General features: G+C 43.7%; 1 protein-coding gene across 4 annotated transcripts in view; it reads left to right on the plus strand.

The window, feature by feature from the left end:
- The window catches only part of ITGAL (integrin subunit alpha L), a 95,643-nt gene that overhangs the window by 58,899 nt on the left and 17,133 nt on the right, over nt 1–19,611 (plus strand). For all 4 annotated transcript variants that reach the window (XR_010085237.1, XR_010085238.1, XR_010085236.1 and 1 more), the window contains exons 17-22: nt 1,156–1,310; nt 1,394–1,501; nt 8,992–9,056; nt 9,936–10,095; nt 17,409–17,501; nt 18,449–18,528. Coding sequence is in view for 1 of the 4 variants with exons in the window: in XM_063430947.1 (XP_063287017.1) it covers nt 1,156–1,310; nt 1,394–1,501; nt 8,992–9,056; nt 9,936–10,095; nt 17,409–17,501; nt 18,449–18,528 (661 nt within the window). In the remaining 3 variants the exon portion in view is untranslated. The remainder of the gene's footprint in view (nt 1–1,155; nt 1,311–1,393; nt 1,502–8,991; nt 9,057–9,935; nt 10,096–17,408; nt 17,502–18,448; nt 18,529–19,611) is intronic.

Here is a 19,611-nt window from a genome sequence, read left to right on the forward strand (position 1 = left end):
AAGGTCACTGGATCTGTCTGTGTTATTAGGGTCACTGGATCTGTCTGTTATAAGGTCACTGGATCTGTCTGTTATAAGGTCACTGGATCTGTCTGTGTTATTAGGGTCACTGGATCTGTCTGTTATTAGGGTCACTGGATCTGTCTGTGTTACAGGGTCACTGGATCTGTCTGTTATAAGGTCACTGGATCTGTCTGTGTTATTAGGGTCACTGGATCTGTCTGTTATAAGGTCACTGGATCTGTCTGTGTTATTAGGGTCACTGGATCTGTCTGTGTTACAGGGTCACTGGATCTGTCTGTTATAAGGTCACTGGATCTGTCTGTTATAAGGTCACTGGATCTGTGTGTGTTATTAGGGTCACTGGATCTGTCTGTTATAAGGTCACTGGATCTGTCTGTTATAAGGTCACTGGATCTGTCTGTGTTACAGGGTCACTGGATCTGTCTGTTATAAGGTCACTGGATCTGTCTGTGTTATTAGGGTCACTGGATCTGTCTGTTATAAGGTCACTGGATCTGTCTGTGTTATTAGGGTCACTGGATCTGTCTGTGTTACAGGGTCACTGGATCTGTCTGTTATAAGGTCACTGGATCTGTCTGTTATAAGGTCACTGGATCTGTCTGTTATAAGGTCACTGGATCTGTGTGTGTTATTAGGGTCACTGGATCTGTCTGTTATAAGGTCACTGGATCTGTCTGTTATAAGGTCACTGGATCTGTCTGTGTTACAGGGTCACTGGATCTGTCTGTTATAAGGTCACTGGATCTGTCTGTGTTATTAGGGTCACTGGATCTGTCTGTGTTACAGGGTCACTGGATCTGTCTGTTATAAGGTCACTGGATCTGTCTGTGTTATTAGGGTCACTGCATCTGTCTGTTATAGGGTCACTGGATCTGTCTGTTATAGGGTCACTGGATCTGTCTGTTATAAGGTCACTCGATCTGTGTGTGTCACAGGGTCACTGGATCTGTCTGTTATAAGGTCACTGGATCTGTCTGTTATAAGGTCACTGGATCTGTCTGTTATAAGGTCACTGGATCTGTCTGTGTTACAGGGTCACTGGATCTGTCTGTTATAAGGTCACTGGATCTGTCTGTTATAAGGTCACTGGATCTGTCTGTTATAAGGTCACTGGATCTGTTTGTTTTATAGGGTCACTGGATCTCGTTCTCCATTTCTTGATCGTGCTGGATTCTGGACGCTCTGTATCACGAATCTCATTTGAAAACCAACAGAGAGAGTTAAATGAAACATTTAGGGTCCAAAGAGAGGGGAAAGAATGTCGTGATATCACCTTGTACCTCTCGGTGAGACTGCTTATAACACCTCGATCTAGATGCTGCAAGTCTCAATATTTCTCTGTTACAGACTATCTCTCTCTCTTTCTCAGGACTGCTCTCTGGATGACCTTTCTCCCATAGCAGTGTCTCTCAGTGTGCACAAAGAAGACTCTTTCTGGCTACTCTCTCCATCCAGCAGTCTCACGGCCGTCTCCCAGGTTTGGCCACACAGTGTGCTGAGTGATATTTGTGTATTACCTAATGATGCTACTGTGACGTCACATCACTGTACCTGACTAATACTAATGTGACGTCACTGTGACCAAGTAATGCTCCTGTGATGTCACTCTACCTGACTAATACTAATATGACGTCACTGTGACCAAGTAATGCTCCTGTGATGTCACTGTACCTGACTATACTAATATGATGTCACTGTGACAAAGTAATGCTCCTGTGATGTCACTGTACCTGACTAATACTAATATGACGTCACTGTGACCAAGTAATGCTCCTGTGATGTCACTGTACCTGACTATACTAATATGATGTCACTGTGACCAAGTAATCTTCCTGTGATGTCACTGTACCTGACTAATACTAATATGATGTAACTTTACCTGACTAATACTAATATGATGTCACTGTGACCAAGTAATGCTCCTGTGATGTCACTGTACCTGACTATACTAATATAATGTAACTGTGACCAAGTAATGCTCCTGTGATGTCACTGTACCTGACTAATACTAATATGACGTCACTGTGACCAAGTAATGCTCCTGTGATGTCACTGTACCTGACTATACTAATATGATGTCACTGTGACAAAGTAATGCTCCTGTGATGTCACTGTACCTGACTATACTAATATGATGTCACTGTGACCAAGTAATCTTCCTGTGATGTCACTCTACCTGACTAATACTAATATGACGTCACTGTGACCAAGTAATGCTCCTGTGATGTCACTCTACCTGACTAATACTAATATGACGTCACTGTGACCAAGTAATGCTCCTGTGATGTCACTGTACCTGACTATACTAATATGATGTCACTGTGACAAAGTAATGCTCCTGTGATGTCACTGTACCTGACTATACTAATATGATGTCACTGTGACCAAGTAATCTTCCTGTGATGTCACTGTACCTGACTAATACTAATATGATGTAACTTTACCTGACTAATACTAATATGATGTCACTGTGACCAAGTAATGCTCCTGTGATGTCACTGTACCTGACTATACTAATATAATGTAACTGTGACCAAGTAATGCTCCTGTGATGTCACTGTACCTGACTATACTAATATGATGTCACTGTGATCAAGTAATGCTTCTGTGATGTCACTGTACCTGACTATACTAATATGATGTCACTGTGACCAAGTAATCTTCCTGTGATGTCACTGTACCTGACTATACTAATATGATGTAACTGTGACCAAGTAATGTTCCTGTGATGTCACTGTACCTGACTATACTAATATGATGTCACTGTGACCAAGTAATGCTCCTGTGATATCACTGTACCTGACTATACTAATATGATGTCACTGTGACCAAGTAATGCTCCTGTGATGTCACTGTACCTGACTATACCAATATGATGTAACTGTACCTGACTAATACTAATATGATGTCAATGTGACCAAGTAATGCTCCTGTGATGTCAATGTACCTGACTATACGAATATCATGTCACTGCGACCAAGTAATGTTCCTGTGATGTCACTGTACCTGACTAATACTAATATGATGTCACTGTGACCAAGTAATGCTCCTGTGATGTCACTGTACCTGATTATACTAATATGATGTCACTGCGACCAAGTAATGTTCCTGTGATGTCACTGTACCTGACTAATACTAATATGATGTCACTGTGACCAAGTAATGCTCCTGTGATGTCACTGTACCTGATTATACTAATATGATGTCACTGTGACCAAGTAATGCTCCTGTGATGTAACTGTACCTGACTATACTAATATGATGTCACTGCGAGCAAGTAATGGTCCTGTGATGTCACTGTACCTCACTAATACTAATATGATGTCACTGTGACCAAGTAATGCTCCTGTGACATCACTGTACCTGACTATACTAATATGATGTCACTGTGACCAAGTAATGCTCCTGTGATGTCACTGTACCCGACTATACTAATATGATGTAACTGTACCTGACATACTAATGTGATGTCACTGTGACCAAGTAATGCTCCTGTTATGTCACTCTACCTGACTAATACTAATATGATGTCACTGTGACCAAGTTATGCTCCTGTGATGTCTCTGTACCTGACTATACTAATATGATGTCACTGTGACCAAGTAATGTTCCTGTGATGTCACTGTACCTGACTAATACTAATATGATGTAACTGTACCTGACTATACTAATATGATGTCACTGTGACTAAGTAATGCTCCTGTGATGTCACTGTACCTGACTATACTAATATGATGTTACTGTGACCAAGTAATGCTCCTGTGATGTCACTGTACCTGATTAATACTGATATGATGTCTGTAACGGACCGTTTCACTTACAAGAGGATAAAACCCAGTTTACGCGATATCCCCCTTTCCAGATGCACAGGCAGCTACTGCAAACACCGTTCTCCCGACTGGAACCCCACGAACACTGGAACAGCTGAACAAGAAAAGCAGACATCGGCTTACACTCCTGGCAGTCAGCATACAATCCAATTCCCCCAAAGAACGAGACGACACATCGCTTTGAGGGTTAAGCAGGAACTCTGGACTGGCTCATCCAGCCTGGCTTTTATTTCCAACTCACACATACAGGCCACACCCAGGGGGAGGCATAAAAGAACCAATGACATAGATGTTACATCCCACACATCCCCTCCCCTTAGTGTGACACATAATCCCATTATGCATACAGTTCAAAATATACTTTTACACAACTTTCATAACTTTAAAACCATACATCACATTCACATAAAAATACATATCCACAATCAATCCATTCAGGGGAACAACATATTAAAAAATGGATGAATCCGACCAGGGGTTCAAAAGTTACTAAAAGTATCTTTTGTCCCTCCTGGCTGGCAGAAAAACATCCCCACAATGCACCCTGGTTTCCTCCCTTCTGCCCTGGAGTTAATTGGAGAAGTAATCCAATTATCCAGGACTAGAGGCAGACTCCATTAACCACATGGTTGCAAAACGACATAAAACACTTTTAAATACATAAAGTCACATTTACACATAACACACAGATATTTCACCTATCCCCAGATAGCTGGGATCTGCGCGCACAAAACTACCGAATAGCGCGCAGATCCTACTCACACAGTACAATTGCCATGGAGCTAAAGTCTTTCCCATAGTCTTTCATTATATGAATATGCTCCATGGTATGGCTATCTGGGGTATCACATTCCCATAAAGTCTGGTCCATAGTCCAAAGGCAAGAGGCGGGCAATCAGCCCCCTCCAAGGACACGTGGCGAGGTCGGTTTCGCCACAATGTCACTGTGACCGAGTAATGCTCCTGTGATGTCACTGTACCTGACTATACGAATATCATGTCACTGCGACCAAGTAATGTTCCTGTGATGTCACTGTACCTGACTAATACTAATATGATGTCAATGTGACCAAGTAATGCTCCTGTGATGTCACTGTACCTTACTATACGAATATCATGTCACTGCGACCAAGTAATGTTCCTGTGATGTCACTGTACCAGACTAATACTAATATGATGTCACTGTGACCAAGTAATGCTCCTGTGATGTCACTGTACCTGATTATACTAATATGATGTCACTGTGACCAAGTAATGCTCCTGTGATGTAACTGTACCTGACTATACTAATATGATGTCACTGCGACCAAGTAATGGTCCTGTGATGTCACTGTACCCGACTATACTAATATGATGTAACTGTACCTGACATACTAATGTGATGTCACTGTGACCAAGTAATGCTCCTGTTATGTCACTCTACCTGACTAATACTAATATGATGTCACTGTGACCAAGTTATGCTCCTGTGATGTCTCTGTACCTGACTATACTAATATGATGTCACTGTGATCAAGTAATGCTCCTGTGATGTCACTGTACCTGATTAATACTGATATGATGTCACTGTGACCGAGTAATGCTCCTGTGATGTCACTGTACCTGACTATACGAATATCATGTCACTGCGACCAAGTAATGTTCCTGTGATGTCACTGTACCTGACTAATACTAATATGATGTCAATGTGACCAAGTAATGCTCCTGTGATGTCACTGTACCTGACTATACGAAGATCATGTCACTGCGACCAAGTAATGTTCCTGTGATGTCACTGTACCTGACTAATACTAATATAATGTCACTGTGACCAAGTAATGCTCCTGTGATGTCACTGTACCTGATTATACTAATATGATGTCACTGTGACCAAGTAATGCTCCTGTGATGTAACTGTACCTGACTATACTAATATGATGTCACTGCGACCAAGTAATGGTCCTGTGATGTCACTGTACCTCACTAATACTAATATGATGTCACTGTGATCAAGTAATGCTCCTGTGACATCACTGTACCTGACTATACTAATATGATGTCACTGTGACCAAGTAATGCTCCTGTTATGTCACTCTACCTGACTAATACTAATATGATGTAACTGTACCTGACTAATACTAATATGATGTCACTGTGACCAAGTAATGCTCCTGTGATGTCTCTGTACCTGACTAATACTAATATGATGTAACTGTACCTGACTATATTAATATGATGTCACTGTGACCAAGTAATGCTCCTGTGATGTCACTGTACCTGACTATACTAATATGATGTCACTGTGACCAAGTAATGTTCCTGTGCTGTCACTGTACCTGACTATACTAATATGATGTCACTGTGATCAAGTAATGCTCCTGTGATATCACAGTACCTGACTATACTAATATGATGTCACTGTGACCAAGTAATGTTCCTGTGATGTCACTGTACCTGACTATACTAATATGATGTCACTGTGATCAAGTAATGCTCCTGTGATATCACTGTACCTGACTATACTAATATGATGTCACTGTGACCAAGTAATGCTCCTGTGATGTCTCTGTACCTGACATACTAATGTGATGTCACTGTGACCAAGTAATGCTCCTGTGACATCACTGTACCTGACTATACTAATAGGATGTCACTGTGACCAAGTAATGCTCCTGTGATGTCACTGTACCTGACTATACTAATATGATGTCACTGTGACCAAGTAATGCTCCTGTGACATCACTGTACCTGACTATACTAATATGATGTCACTGTGACCAAGTAATGCTCCTGTGACATCACTGTACCTGACTATACTAATATGATGTCACTGTGACCAAGTAATGCTCCTGTTATGTCACTCTACCTGACTAATACTAATATGATGTCACTGTGACCAAGTAATGCTCCTGTGACATCACTGTACCTGACTATACTAATATGATGTCACTGTGACCAAGTAATGCTCCTGTTATGTCACTCTACCTGACTAATACTAATATGATGTAACTGTACCTGACTAATACTAATATGATGTCACTGTGACCAAGTAATGCTCCTGTGATGTCTCTGTACCTGACTAATACTAATATGATGTAACTGTACCTGACTATACTAATATGATGTCACTGTGACCAAGTAATGCTCCTGTGATGTCACTGTACCCGACTATACTAATATGATGTAACTGTACCTGACATACTAATATGATGTCACTGTGACCAAGTAATGCTCCTGTTATGTCACTGTACCTGACTATACTAATATGATGTCACTGTGACCAAGTTATGCTCCTGTGATGTCTCTGTACCTGACTATACTAATATGATGTTACTGTGACCAAGTAATGCTCCTGTTATGTCACTCTACCTGACTAATACTAATATGATGTAACTGTACCTGACTAATACTAATATGATGTCACTGTGACCAAGTAATGCTCCTGTGATGTCTCTGTACCTGACTAATACTAATATGATGTAACTGTACCTGACTATACTAATATGATGTCACTGTGACCAAGTAATGCTCCTGTGATGTCACTGTACCCGACTATACTAATATGATGTAACTGTACCTGACATACTAATATGATGTCACTGTGACCAAGTAATGCTCCTGTTATGTCACTGTACCTGACTATACTAATATGATGTCACTGTGACCAAGTTATGCTCCTGTGATGTCTCTGTACCTGACTATACTAATATGATGTTACTGTGACCAAGTAATGCTCCTGTGATGTCACTGTACCTGATTAATACTGATATGATGTCACTGTGGCCAAGTAATGTTCCTGTGATGTCACTGTACCTGACTAATACTAATATGATGTCACTGTTACCAAATAATGTTACTGTGATATCACTGTACCTGACTAATACTAATATGATGTCACTGTACCTGTAATGCTCCTGTGCTGTCACTGTACATGATTAATACTGATATGATGTCACTGTGACCAAGTAATGTTCCTGTGATGTCACTGTACCTGACTAATACTAATATGATGTCACTGTTACCAAATAATGTTACTGTGATATCACTGTACCTGACTAATACTAATCTGATGTTACTGTACCTGTAATGCTCCTGTGCTGTCACTGTACCTGATTAATACTGATATGATGTCACTGTTACCAAATAATGTTCCTGTGATGTCACTGTACCTGACTAATACTAATATGATGTCACTGTGACTAAGTAATGCTCCTGTGATGTCACTGTACCTGACTATACTAATACGATGTAACTGTACCTGACTAATACTAATGTGATGTCACTGTGACCAAGTAATGCTCCTGTGATGTCACTGTACCTGACTATACTAATATGATGTCACTGTGACCAAGTAATGCTCCTGTGATGTCACTGTACCTGACTATACTAATATGATGTCACTGTGACCAAGTAATGCTCCTGTGATGTCACTGTACCTGACTATACCAATATGATGTAACTGTACCTGACTAATACTAATATGATGTCACTGTGACCAAGTAATGCTCCTGTGATGTCACTTTACCTGACTAATACTAAGTTGATGTCACTGTGACCAAGTAATGTTCCTGTGATGTCACTGTACCTGACTAATACTAATAAGATGTCACTGTGACTGAGTAATGCTCTTGTGATGTCACTGTACCTGACTAATACTAATCTGATGTCACTGTGCCCGAGTAATGCTGCTGTGACATCACTTTGCCGGATTAATACTAAGGTGTTGTTTTCCTTCCTGATGAGTGTACCTGTGCTATGAATGCATGTCGATAATACTCTTATGATTTCTCTTAATAATAATATTTTGTGATGTCACTGATTTGAGTAATATGTAAAGTGATGTCACTGAGTAATGTCCATGTTATCAGTCCTCAGTACTGCTTTTCATTACCATGTAAAGTCATTGTCTTCTTGGGTTATGGAACCACCTCGTTAGACAGTCCACGGGGCAATCTCCCCTTATTAGACAGCCCATGGGGAATGCAGTCCACGGGGAAGCTCTCTTGGGCAATTTCCCCTGGCTAGACAGTCCACGGGGCAATCTCCCATATTTAGACAGTCCATGGGAAATCTCTCCTGGTTAGACCATTACAGAGTGCACAATGTAATATTGGGCAAGATGTAGGATAATATTGTCTCATTGTTTATCTTTTTAAAGATCTTGTTTCAAATTTGTGAAAACGGTGGAATCTGTGGATCCGATCTCAGCGTTGCCTTTAAGAAGTAGGTACCAGCGAAAGCATGTTAGTGGGCTTGGGACCTGGCACAGTGATATATCATCGTCCAGACTCTCACATTGTCTTATTACATGATAAACAGATGGCACTTACCAAATGGGCTGCAAAATATTTATGTAGGTGCTCACTGGATATGCAACAAAAGTTATAAGGTGCTCATCATCAATCAAAACAGCAATTTTATTAGGAATCCACCAGTTTCGGCCCCAATGAGTGCTTTTATCAAGCCAAACAGTATCATGATTCACAGCCATTGAAACACTTCTATATTAAATGTAGAATACTGTGTAAAACATGATTTTTATTTGTGTAAATACTGTGCTTTGGCTCAGTGTTTGTCCGATGCGTTCTGTGTACATTCTGTGTTTTGGCTCGACATATCTCAAAGCTCTCTGTGTACATGTTTTGTTTTGACCTGGTGTTTGTTTTGGCTCTATGTTTAAACTTGTGTTTTTATGTTTGTCCGACGCATTCCGTGTACCTACTGTGGTTTGGCTCAGTGTTTGTCCGACGCGTTCCGTGTACATACTGTGCTTTGGCTCAGTGTTTGTCCGATGCGTTCTGTGTACATACTGTATTTTGGCTCGTTATTTGTCAAAGTGCTCCATGTACATACTGGGTTTGGCTCAATGTTTGTTGAAGCATATACTGTGTTTTGGTTTGATGTTTGTCATAGCATTTTGTGTACATACTGGGTTTTGGGTTGTTATTTGTCAAAGCGCTCCATATACATACTGGGTTTGGGTCGATGTTTGTTTGTTGAAGCGCATACTGTGTTTTGGTTTGATGTTTGTCATAGCATTTTGTGTACATACAGTGTTTGGGGCAATGGCTAACGTGATCCTTTATACATTTACTCTAACAGCACCTCTGATCCACGTTTTCCAGTACCTACACTTGTGCTGCGCAGTAAATCACCATTTTCTGTGTCTCTGGAATTAAAGAACATGGGGGAAGTGGGTCACCAGATCACCTTAGCGCTGACACACCCTCACGGACTGTCTTTTCACAAGGCTGCTATTGAGGTACCATGATAGTGCGTGTCATATGTCAGTGTGTGATGTAACAATGCTATCCAGTGAGGGATATAATAATGTCAGTGTGTAATGTTATAATGCTGTTAGTGAGTGATGTAATAATGCAGTCAGTGAGGGATGTAATAATGCTGTACAGTGAGAAATTTAATAATGCAGTCAGTGAGGGATGTAATAAAGCTGTCCAGTGAGGGATGTAATAAAGCTGTCCAGTGAGGGATGTAATAAAGCTGTCCAGTGAGGGATGTAATAATGCAGTCAGTGAGGGATGTAATAATGCTGTCCAGGCAGGGATGTAATAATGTCAGTGTGTGATGTAATAATTGTGATGGACTGCCTGGCACCCCAACTGGGTGCCTCCGCCAATCGCTGCTTCCTACTTGTTACGACACTCACCGCCAGGGGAATGAAGCCGCCGTTTAGTCGATAATCCCCTTTCTCCAGAAATGCAACTTTAGTCCAACCGATTGTAAAACTCCCGAACGGAGCATACGAATACGGCAACTCCCGATCAGCAATTCATCCGAAATCCTTCCACAGCTAGAAATAAACGAAAACGCTGTCCCAATAGTAAATCCCTCCACAAACGAGACAAAGCTCCGTCTTGAAGGTCAAACAGGAATGTGTTTAATGGGGGCTACCTGCCCGATATTTATGCGGGTCTCCACAAGGTGGACACTCTCCTAGGGGACCTTATGGAAGACTGTAAAATATATTATACAGTAGCCAATCGCAGTGGCTTCAATACAAGCCCTTCCCATTTTACCCATAAGTCATTCTTTTCTATCCCGGAGATAATTAGGGAGAAACCTAATTATCTCCAAGGATAGAGACCATCGCCATTTTAAAACATAATGAGAAAAATACAATAAAATACATAAAATCAGAAATACCGATTGTATAGTGTTCGTGCAACGTATCCCCAGATAGCCTGGATCTGAGGGCATATTCCTACCGAATAGCGCTCAGGTCCGATGTACATAGTCCAATCGCCATGGAGTCAAAGTCTCTCATAAGTCCTTCGGTATACGAATGACTCCATGGGACGGCTACCTGGGTAAGTCCATACGAATTAGAGAAACTCCCGAACTGACCGGTGTTCGTACGCCTCAAGGAAATAGAAGGGGGGCGGCCGTTTCCAGCGGTGTTCGGTAGATAAAGAGTCCGTTTTTAGATCCATAGGTTTTGCACCGAACACCGCTGATTCGCCTCGTGTCCAAAATGGCCGCCGCCTCGTGTTCGGCATACGAACGACGACCACCCGTACGAATGGAATGGAGAGGTGTTTGCGGTTAACCACAACGTTCTAATTGTGGTCAAGGTGTTAACAAGCCGCACACTCCTCTCCTGGGTGGCCGTTGGTTCGGTAGTTTCAATCGGTACTAGGGAAAACATACGAACAAGGGCATACGGACAGGAAATCCACGAACTCAAGGCAAACAGACGAACCAGCAATACAAGTCTATACAGATGGGTTCGTCACACTACTAGCCTGGAGTACTCTAAGCACCGGACACCATAAGCACCGTAGACCCATAGCCGCGGTAGTTTGCCTGGGGTCTCGCTGTCCTCCACCCACCCTGGAAACAAGCCCAGGATCCAGCTTCCAGTGGGTGAACCTCTCCTACTCCAGAGAGTCTAGCAGGGATAGCTGTTCCCTCCAATCACGAGACGAGGCTGCATGTTGAGGGTGAAATGAACTCACTTTAATGGGACCACAACTGGCCTTTAGGGGCACTCCCCCTGGACCTGAGGGTAAACCACAGTAGAAACAAATACACAGTCACATTGGCTCTCAGGTCCAGGACACTCCCACATAAACAGATAAACCTTCCTCTGTGCCTGGGAGATAATTGGATCAGGAACTGTACTCATCTAATCCAATTATCTCCAAATACAGAAAAAACACATTATACCCCACAAAGGTTACATGCCCTGATAGTCCTGATCTGGGTGACCAACATATCCAAAAATCACCCAGATCAGTTCAGGGGCTCAGCAATTTCCTGGAAGTCATTTATTTTAAAAAAAATGTATTTGCAATTTTGGTTCAAGAGCACATTGTACAGTCATGACACAAAGGTATTCACAGGTAACAATTGCATCTAAATCACATTCATGTTGTGGTCATCCGGCTTCCCATTTCTACATATCTCACCTTTGATCATACACATTGCTAACCATCCGTGGTGCGCCTTGTTTTAATTTCATATGGTAGAGCATACCACTTAAAAATACCTGTTAACTGGGTGGGAGGGAGGGAGGGGAGTTCTAATGTTATTGTCTTCGTTCCTCTTTGTTTCGCTGTATCGTTATGGTGTTGGCCCTCTGTCTCAATTTACCCCTGTGTTGGTCGTAGATGTATTTAATCTTCTCTGGCCTGTAGGGTGGGCATAATATCAGTGATTCGGTATCTTGTGTGACTTAATGTGTAATCATATACAAATGCTCATATTCATCTTGTTCTGGTTCCCTTATAGACTTGTGTGTCTTATCCTGTTAGTGTTCTGGGTTCTCAATTTACTCCCCGAATCGCGGTCGTTGGGGCCAGAGGCATCTTTTGAGCCTTTGCTATGCCTTCCCACATGCTCCATGCTTCCTCCCAGAATCACTCAGGGAGACTACCTCAAACTACTTAGGGAACTCACGAATGGCCATCTCATACGTTCCACAGAGGCCCTCCAAAAACAAATAAGACAGACAACGAAGCAAATAAACAAGATACTCCTCAAAAAGACAGCTTACACACTCCAAAAATTAAAACTGAAAACATAATCACAAGGCAACAGAGACGGCAAAGCTCTGGCGACACTGTTGCACCAAAAACAAGCCCAATCGAAAATACCATACCTACACAATGATTCCAGAGGGAAAACATATAACCCGCAAGAAATAAACAACCCTCTTGCAACATATTATACCTCATTATATAACTTAAAAAATGACCCTGCGACTACCCAACCCACGGACGAGAGCATAAAATGCTTTAATCTCAGATGAAAATAAACACTCTAAACTTGACACAAAGAGAATCTCTCATGGCCCCAATATCCCTCCAGGACAGTCCATTTTGAAGAAGCTTTGCTAGGTGAAACGCGTTAATGGACACACCACTCCATTATATCCTCTAGCGGGGATTATACCGCTAAACACCCTCCACTCCAGAGCTGGTTTAAGCTCTATTAAATGTGAGTTTACAACCTTCCTTTTATCTATTTTACCCTTGGATTCTGACGTATTACACTATCTGCTGCTTGTCGTATCTCCCCTTTGTCTCTCCACATATACGGATATTTTAACTGTTACAGTATAACCCGGTATAGTGAGGGTTAATACCGGTCAAGGGATTCACCTTTCGAAGAGTGCAGCAGTTCACGATTACTCAAACCCACCGGACATACGATGTTCTCCTCTCCTGGAACAGGCAAAAGAATAACCCACGGTAGTAATTCCCCCCAAGTACGAGACGAGGCTCCGTATTGAGGGTAAAACAGGAATCTGGTTTATTGAGGGCTACTTGCCCAGTATTTATGCAGGTCTCCCACCTGGTGGACACTCCCCTAGGGGACCAGATGGAAGACTGTGACACAGGACAGACAAGTACCAATGACAGACATACAGTGGTAAAACATTCCCACAATGCATCTCAATTCCCTCCTCTCTATCTGGGAGATAATTGGCAAGTAATCCAATTATCTCCCAGACAGAGGCAAATCGCCATTATCCACGTGGTGACTACAGGACAATAAAATACAATAAAATATACAATGTTACACTTATTACCTGAAATATATACATGTAACCTATCCCCAGATAGCTTAGGTCTGAGCGCACATTATTACTGAATGGTGCTCAGACCACACACATACGGTTCAATTGCCATGGAGCTAAAGTCTTTTATTACATGAATAGACTCCATGGCATAGCTATCTGGATTAACAGCATTCAAATGGTTAAATACTGCAGGAACCAGTGTTCGATTAAACAGCCGAAGGCAGAAGCAGGAAGGCTGGCGGCTCAGTGGTGTTCATGAGTAAAAGTATCCGTTTTCAGTTCTATAAGTTTGGTACTGAACACCGCTGGCCGTTCGTGAACTGCAGACTGCCGCCACCGTGTATGCGCTCTGTGTAACCGCGACCACCCAATAGTAGTCAATTAAGCTGCGGTTAACCGCAGCTACTGCGGGGTCAATTGGCGGCACACGCCAACTTTCCGGTGGTCGGTTGTTCGGTACTTCTTCGGGATCAAACAAGGGAACATGTCACATTAACCATCCGGACGGATCAACTCCTGAGGATTGTACCCTTATTTTATCCTGCTATATTAGTGAGACTTTTATATGAATATTTTACTATCCGGACGGATCAACTCCTGAGGATTGCACCCCTATTTTATCATTTTAGTGATACTTTTTACATTTTCTTTCACCACACTTCCTGTTGTATTACCATTTAAACCATTTTCTCTGTCTCTTATTGTTTATTGTATATTGATTGTTACGAGACTTTTGGCGCAGTCCTTACCTCCTTCTTGTTCTTACTTTTTGTTCTCTAAGGGTCTTGAGGGTTTCCCTTTTTTGGGTTGCTGCTCCCTTATCTTGTTATCTAGCGCTGACTCTCCCCTCTATTTGTGTTAAACATACACTTATGAATGGAGGAAAGACAACCTCACTTTCCTAGGGGTGAAATTGACAACCAATGTAGATAGCTTACATAAGGCAAACTACACTAGACTTTTAAACAGAATCAAACACCAAATAGAGAGCTGGAAAAACAAATATATTTCCTGGACTGGTAGAATAGCGGTGGCAAAAATGCTAATACTCCCAAGGCTCCAATATCTCCTCCGCACATTGCCTATTAGGCTACCCACAAACTACCTTCAGGAGGCACAAAAGGTGCTTAATAGCTTTGCATGGGAGGGTAAACGACCTAGGATCGCTGCCCAAACCCTATACAGAGGCATGGGACTGCCGAACTTCGCTAAATACTACAGAGCCTCTATCCTTAGCCCTCTGATAACGGCCTTCCATAGACGAGACTTTCCACCACCATGGATGCAAATAGAAACACACAGACAAACACTACCTCACAGCCCTGGCCTGGCTGCTACCGCAACAAAAGAAGCAGTACCAAGACATCCTACCTGTAACGCAGCTAACACTGCAACTGTGGGATAAATACAGGATGGCCCACAACTTACATACAACTCTTTCACCCGCAATGCTCTTGCAAACGTTTGCCATACTGATACCTGCCCTAAACAGAAAGACCTGAGCGAGATGCGGCCTAACACACCTCCACCAGATAACCAATAAACACAGTGTGGGGATACGCAGCAGGCACGCAGCCCTGCAGGGACAGTACCAACTTCCTACCAAGGCCGAGCTTGCCTACATGCAGACCAGGTCGTGGCTGGGAAAGAACAAGGGACTGAGCCCAAAATATGAAAACGGGCAGCGGCTGTCGTAGCTGGAACACAATAGCATGCAACACAAACAACCCCAAAAAGTGATATCCTGCACATACCAAAGTGAGCTCCAACAAACAGAAGTCCATAAGTTCCCCTTTGTGCAAGCGTTGGAAAAAGACCTAAAGAAACAATTAACGAATGACCAATGACAAATGGTCAAAAAGATTTCAGGCCAATAGGAGACTCACGCTTTGAACAACGCACATAGAAATGGCGAGAAAGATCCTATACCACTGGTACATAGTGCCCACCAGATCAAAACAGATGAACCCCAGCAAATCAGATGCGTGCTGGAGATGCGGCCAATCCGCATGCACTATGCTACACATATGGTGGTCGTGCCCAAAACTGCAAAAGTTTTGGACTAATATTCACAACCTCATCAAACAGGCAACTACCATTAATCTCTCCAAAACACCAGAAACATTCATACTGCAACTCATTCCCATAACCATGCCCAAAGATAAACAATACCTGATATACCAGCGGTCAGAAGCAAATCATGGCTGCAAGCGGTGGCCCCACACAGACACATGCATGGGTATAATACATACAACAAAAGGATACGAAGCCATGGACAGGTTCATTGCTACCCCACAAAAGTTCTGGGAGGAAGTTCTGGAAGTCATTTATTTGACCGATCGCAGGCATGGTCCCATGTCCAAAACAGTTCCAGGGAATCAGGGCTTGCGGTCGGTCTAGTTCGGTAGTTTGAAAATGAACAAACTACCGAACATTCAGTAGTCTTACCCTGGAGCTTGTTCCCCTAATCCAGATGAATGATTTCGTCAAACAGTGCCTTTCTAAGTTGTATAGAACCGAACGCAGGCGATGATGGAAGTCCAACGGTGTTCGGGAGTTTCTGTGTCCGATTTTAGTTCCATGAGATTCATGCCCAAACACTGCTGTCTGCGTTCATGTGAACAAGATGGCCGCCACCCCATGGTTGTCCATAGGAAGTGCGGCCACCCAGATGAACAATTATAACACTGCAGTGAGAACCATTCCAATTTGTTAATAGGTATGAACAAACTCCGGTCTCCGGTTCGTGCGGTTGTTCGGTAACCGAACCATATAATCCCAATTGCAAGAACAGAGTCTTTTTAGTCAGGTCTATTGCAGGGGCCATAGTCCTGGGGCAAGAGGCTGGCGAGCAGGTCCCTCCAAGAACCAGTGGTTCGCCACAATAATGCTATCCAGTGAGTAATGTAATAATGCAGTCAGTGAGGGATGTAATAATGCTGTCCAGAGAGGGATGTCATAATGCTGTCCAGTGAGGGATGTAATAAAGCTGTCCAGTGAGTGATGTAATAATGCAGTCAGTGAGGGATGTAATAATGCAGTCAGTGAGGGATGTAATAATGCTGTCCAGAGAGGGATGTCATAATGCTGTCCAGTGAGTGATGTAATAATGCTGTCCAGAGAGTGATGTAATAATGCAGTCAGTGAGGGATGTAATAATGCAGTCAGTGAGTGATGTAATAATGCTGTCCAGAGAGTGATGTAATAATGCTGTCCAGTGAGTGATGTAATAATGCTGTCCAGTGAGGGATGTAATAATGCTGTCCAGTGAGTGATGTAATAAAGCTGTCCAGTGAGTGATGTAATAATGCTGTCCAGTGAGTGATGTAATAATGCTGTCCAGTGAGTGATGTAATAATGCTGTCCAGTGAGTGATGTAATAATCCTGTCCAGTGAGGGATGTAATAATGCTGTCCAGTGAGGGATGTAATAATGCTGTCCAGTGAGGGATGTAATAATGCTGTCCAGTGAGTGATGTGATAATGCTGTCCACTGAGTGATGTAATAATGCTGTCTTGTAAAATCTCTAGTTTATAAGGCGAGAGCCCCTGATCTGCAGCGGGAGTGGACCACAACTGGTGCAATGCAACGTGAGCAACATAAAGCTGAGACATGGGAGAATGGTAAGATGTCATCTCAGATATAGGAGGGGGCATTATACAGAGATGGGGGGGCATTATACAGAGATGGGGGGGCATTATACCGAGATGGGGGGGGGCATTATACCGAGATGGGGGGGGGCATTATACCGAGATGGGGGGGCATTATACCAAGATGGGGGGGGACATTATTCCGAGATGGGGCATTATACCGAGATAGTGATAGGGTGTACATTATTCCAAAATATAGGGACATCATACAGAGATAGGGGGGCATTATATAGCTATAGGGGAGCATCTGAATTAGGGTATCCCTGGGGGGTGTCTCTGAATTAAGTGTCCCTGGGGGAAGAGCTTTGAATTAGGGTGTACCCGGGGGAGGGCTTTGAATTAGGGTGTACCCGGGGGAGGGCTTTGAATTAGGGTGTACCCGGGGGAGGGCTTTGAATTAGGGTGTACCCAGTGGAGGGCTTTGAATTAGGGTGTACCCGGGGGAGGGCTTTGAATTAGGGTGTACCCGGGGGAGGGCTTTGAATTAGGGTGTACCCGGGGGAAGAGCTTTGAATTAGGGTGTACCCAGGGGAGGGCTTTGATGTAGGGTGTACCCGGGGGAGGGCTTTGAATTAGGGTGTACCCGGGGGAAGAGCTTTGAATTAGGGTGTACCCAGGGGAGGGCTTTGATGTAGGGTGTACCCGGGGGAGGGCTTTGATGTAGGGTGTACCCGGGGGAGGGCTTTGAATTAGGGTGTACCCGGGGGAGGGCTTTGAATTAGGGTGTACCCGGGGGAAGAGCTTTGAATTAGGGTGTACCCAGGGGAGGGCTTTGATGTAGGGTGTACCCGGGGGAGGGCTTTGATGTAGGGTGTACCCGGGGGAGGGCTTTAAATTAGGGTGTACCCGGGGGAGGGCTTTGAATTAGGGTGTGGCTGTGAGGTGTTGTGGCGATATTCTTACAGATATCTCTTTTACAGGCTGTGATTCATGTTATGTTTGACGTTGTCCCAAATGTCACCTGGCCTGACACAGTGAATATTAAAGCTGAAGTAATGAGGTAAGAAATGGGCAGACTGCATCCACCCAGCCGGGGATTGTGAGACTGATTGTCAGACTGCATCCACCCAGCCGGGGATTGTGAGACTGATTGTCAGACTGCATCCACCCAGCCGGGGATTGTGAGACTGATTGTCAGACTGCATCCACCCAGCCGGGGATTGTGAGACTGATTGTCAGACTGCATCCACCCAGCCGGGGATTGTGAGACTGATTGTCAGACTGCATCCACCCAGCCGGGGATTGTGAGACTGATTGTCAGACTGCATCCACCCAGCCGGGGATTGTGAGACTGATTGTCAGACTGCATCCACCCAGCCGGGGATTGTGAGACTGATTGTCAGACTGCATCCACCCAGCCGGGGATTGTGAGACTGATTGTCAGACTGCATCCACCCAGCCGGGGATTGTGAGACTGATTGTCAGACTGCATCCACCCAGCCGGGGATTGTGAGACTGATTGTCAGACTGCATCCACCCAGCCGGGGATTGTGAGACTGATTGTCAGACTACATCCACCCAGCCGGGGATTGTCAGACTGATTGTCAGACTGCATCCACCCAGCCGGGGATTGTGAGACTGATTGTCAGACTGCATCCACCCAGCCGGGGATTGTGAGACTGATTGTCAGACTGCATCCACCCAGCCGGGGATTGTGAGACTGATTGTCAGACTGCATCCACCCAGCCGGGGATTGTCAGACTGATTGTCAGACTGCATCCACCCAGCCGGGGATTGTGAGACTGATTGTCAGACTGCATCCACCCAGCCGGGGATTGTGAGACTGATTGTCAGACTGCATCCACCCAGCCGGGGATTGTGAGACTGATTGTCAGACTGAGTCCACTCAGCCAGGGATTGTGAGACTGATTGTTAGACTACATCCACCCAGCCGGGGATTGTGAGACTGATTGTCAGACTGCATCCACCCAGCCGGGGATTGTGAGACTCATTGTCAGACTGCATCCACCCAGCTGGGGATTGTGAGACTGATTGTCAGACTGAGTCCACTCAGCCAGGGATTGTGAGACTGATTGTCAGACTACATCCACCCAGCCGGGGATTGTGAGACTGATTGTCAGAC

Source organism: Pelobates fuscus, chromosome 8, assembly GCF_036172605.1.
Source record: "Pelobates fuscus isolate aPelFus1 chromosome 8, aPelFus1.pri, whole genome shotgun sequence".
NCBI classification, from domain to species: Eukaryota; Metazoa; Chordata; class Amphibia; order Anura; family Pelobatidae; genus Pelobates; species Pelobates fuscus.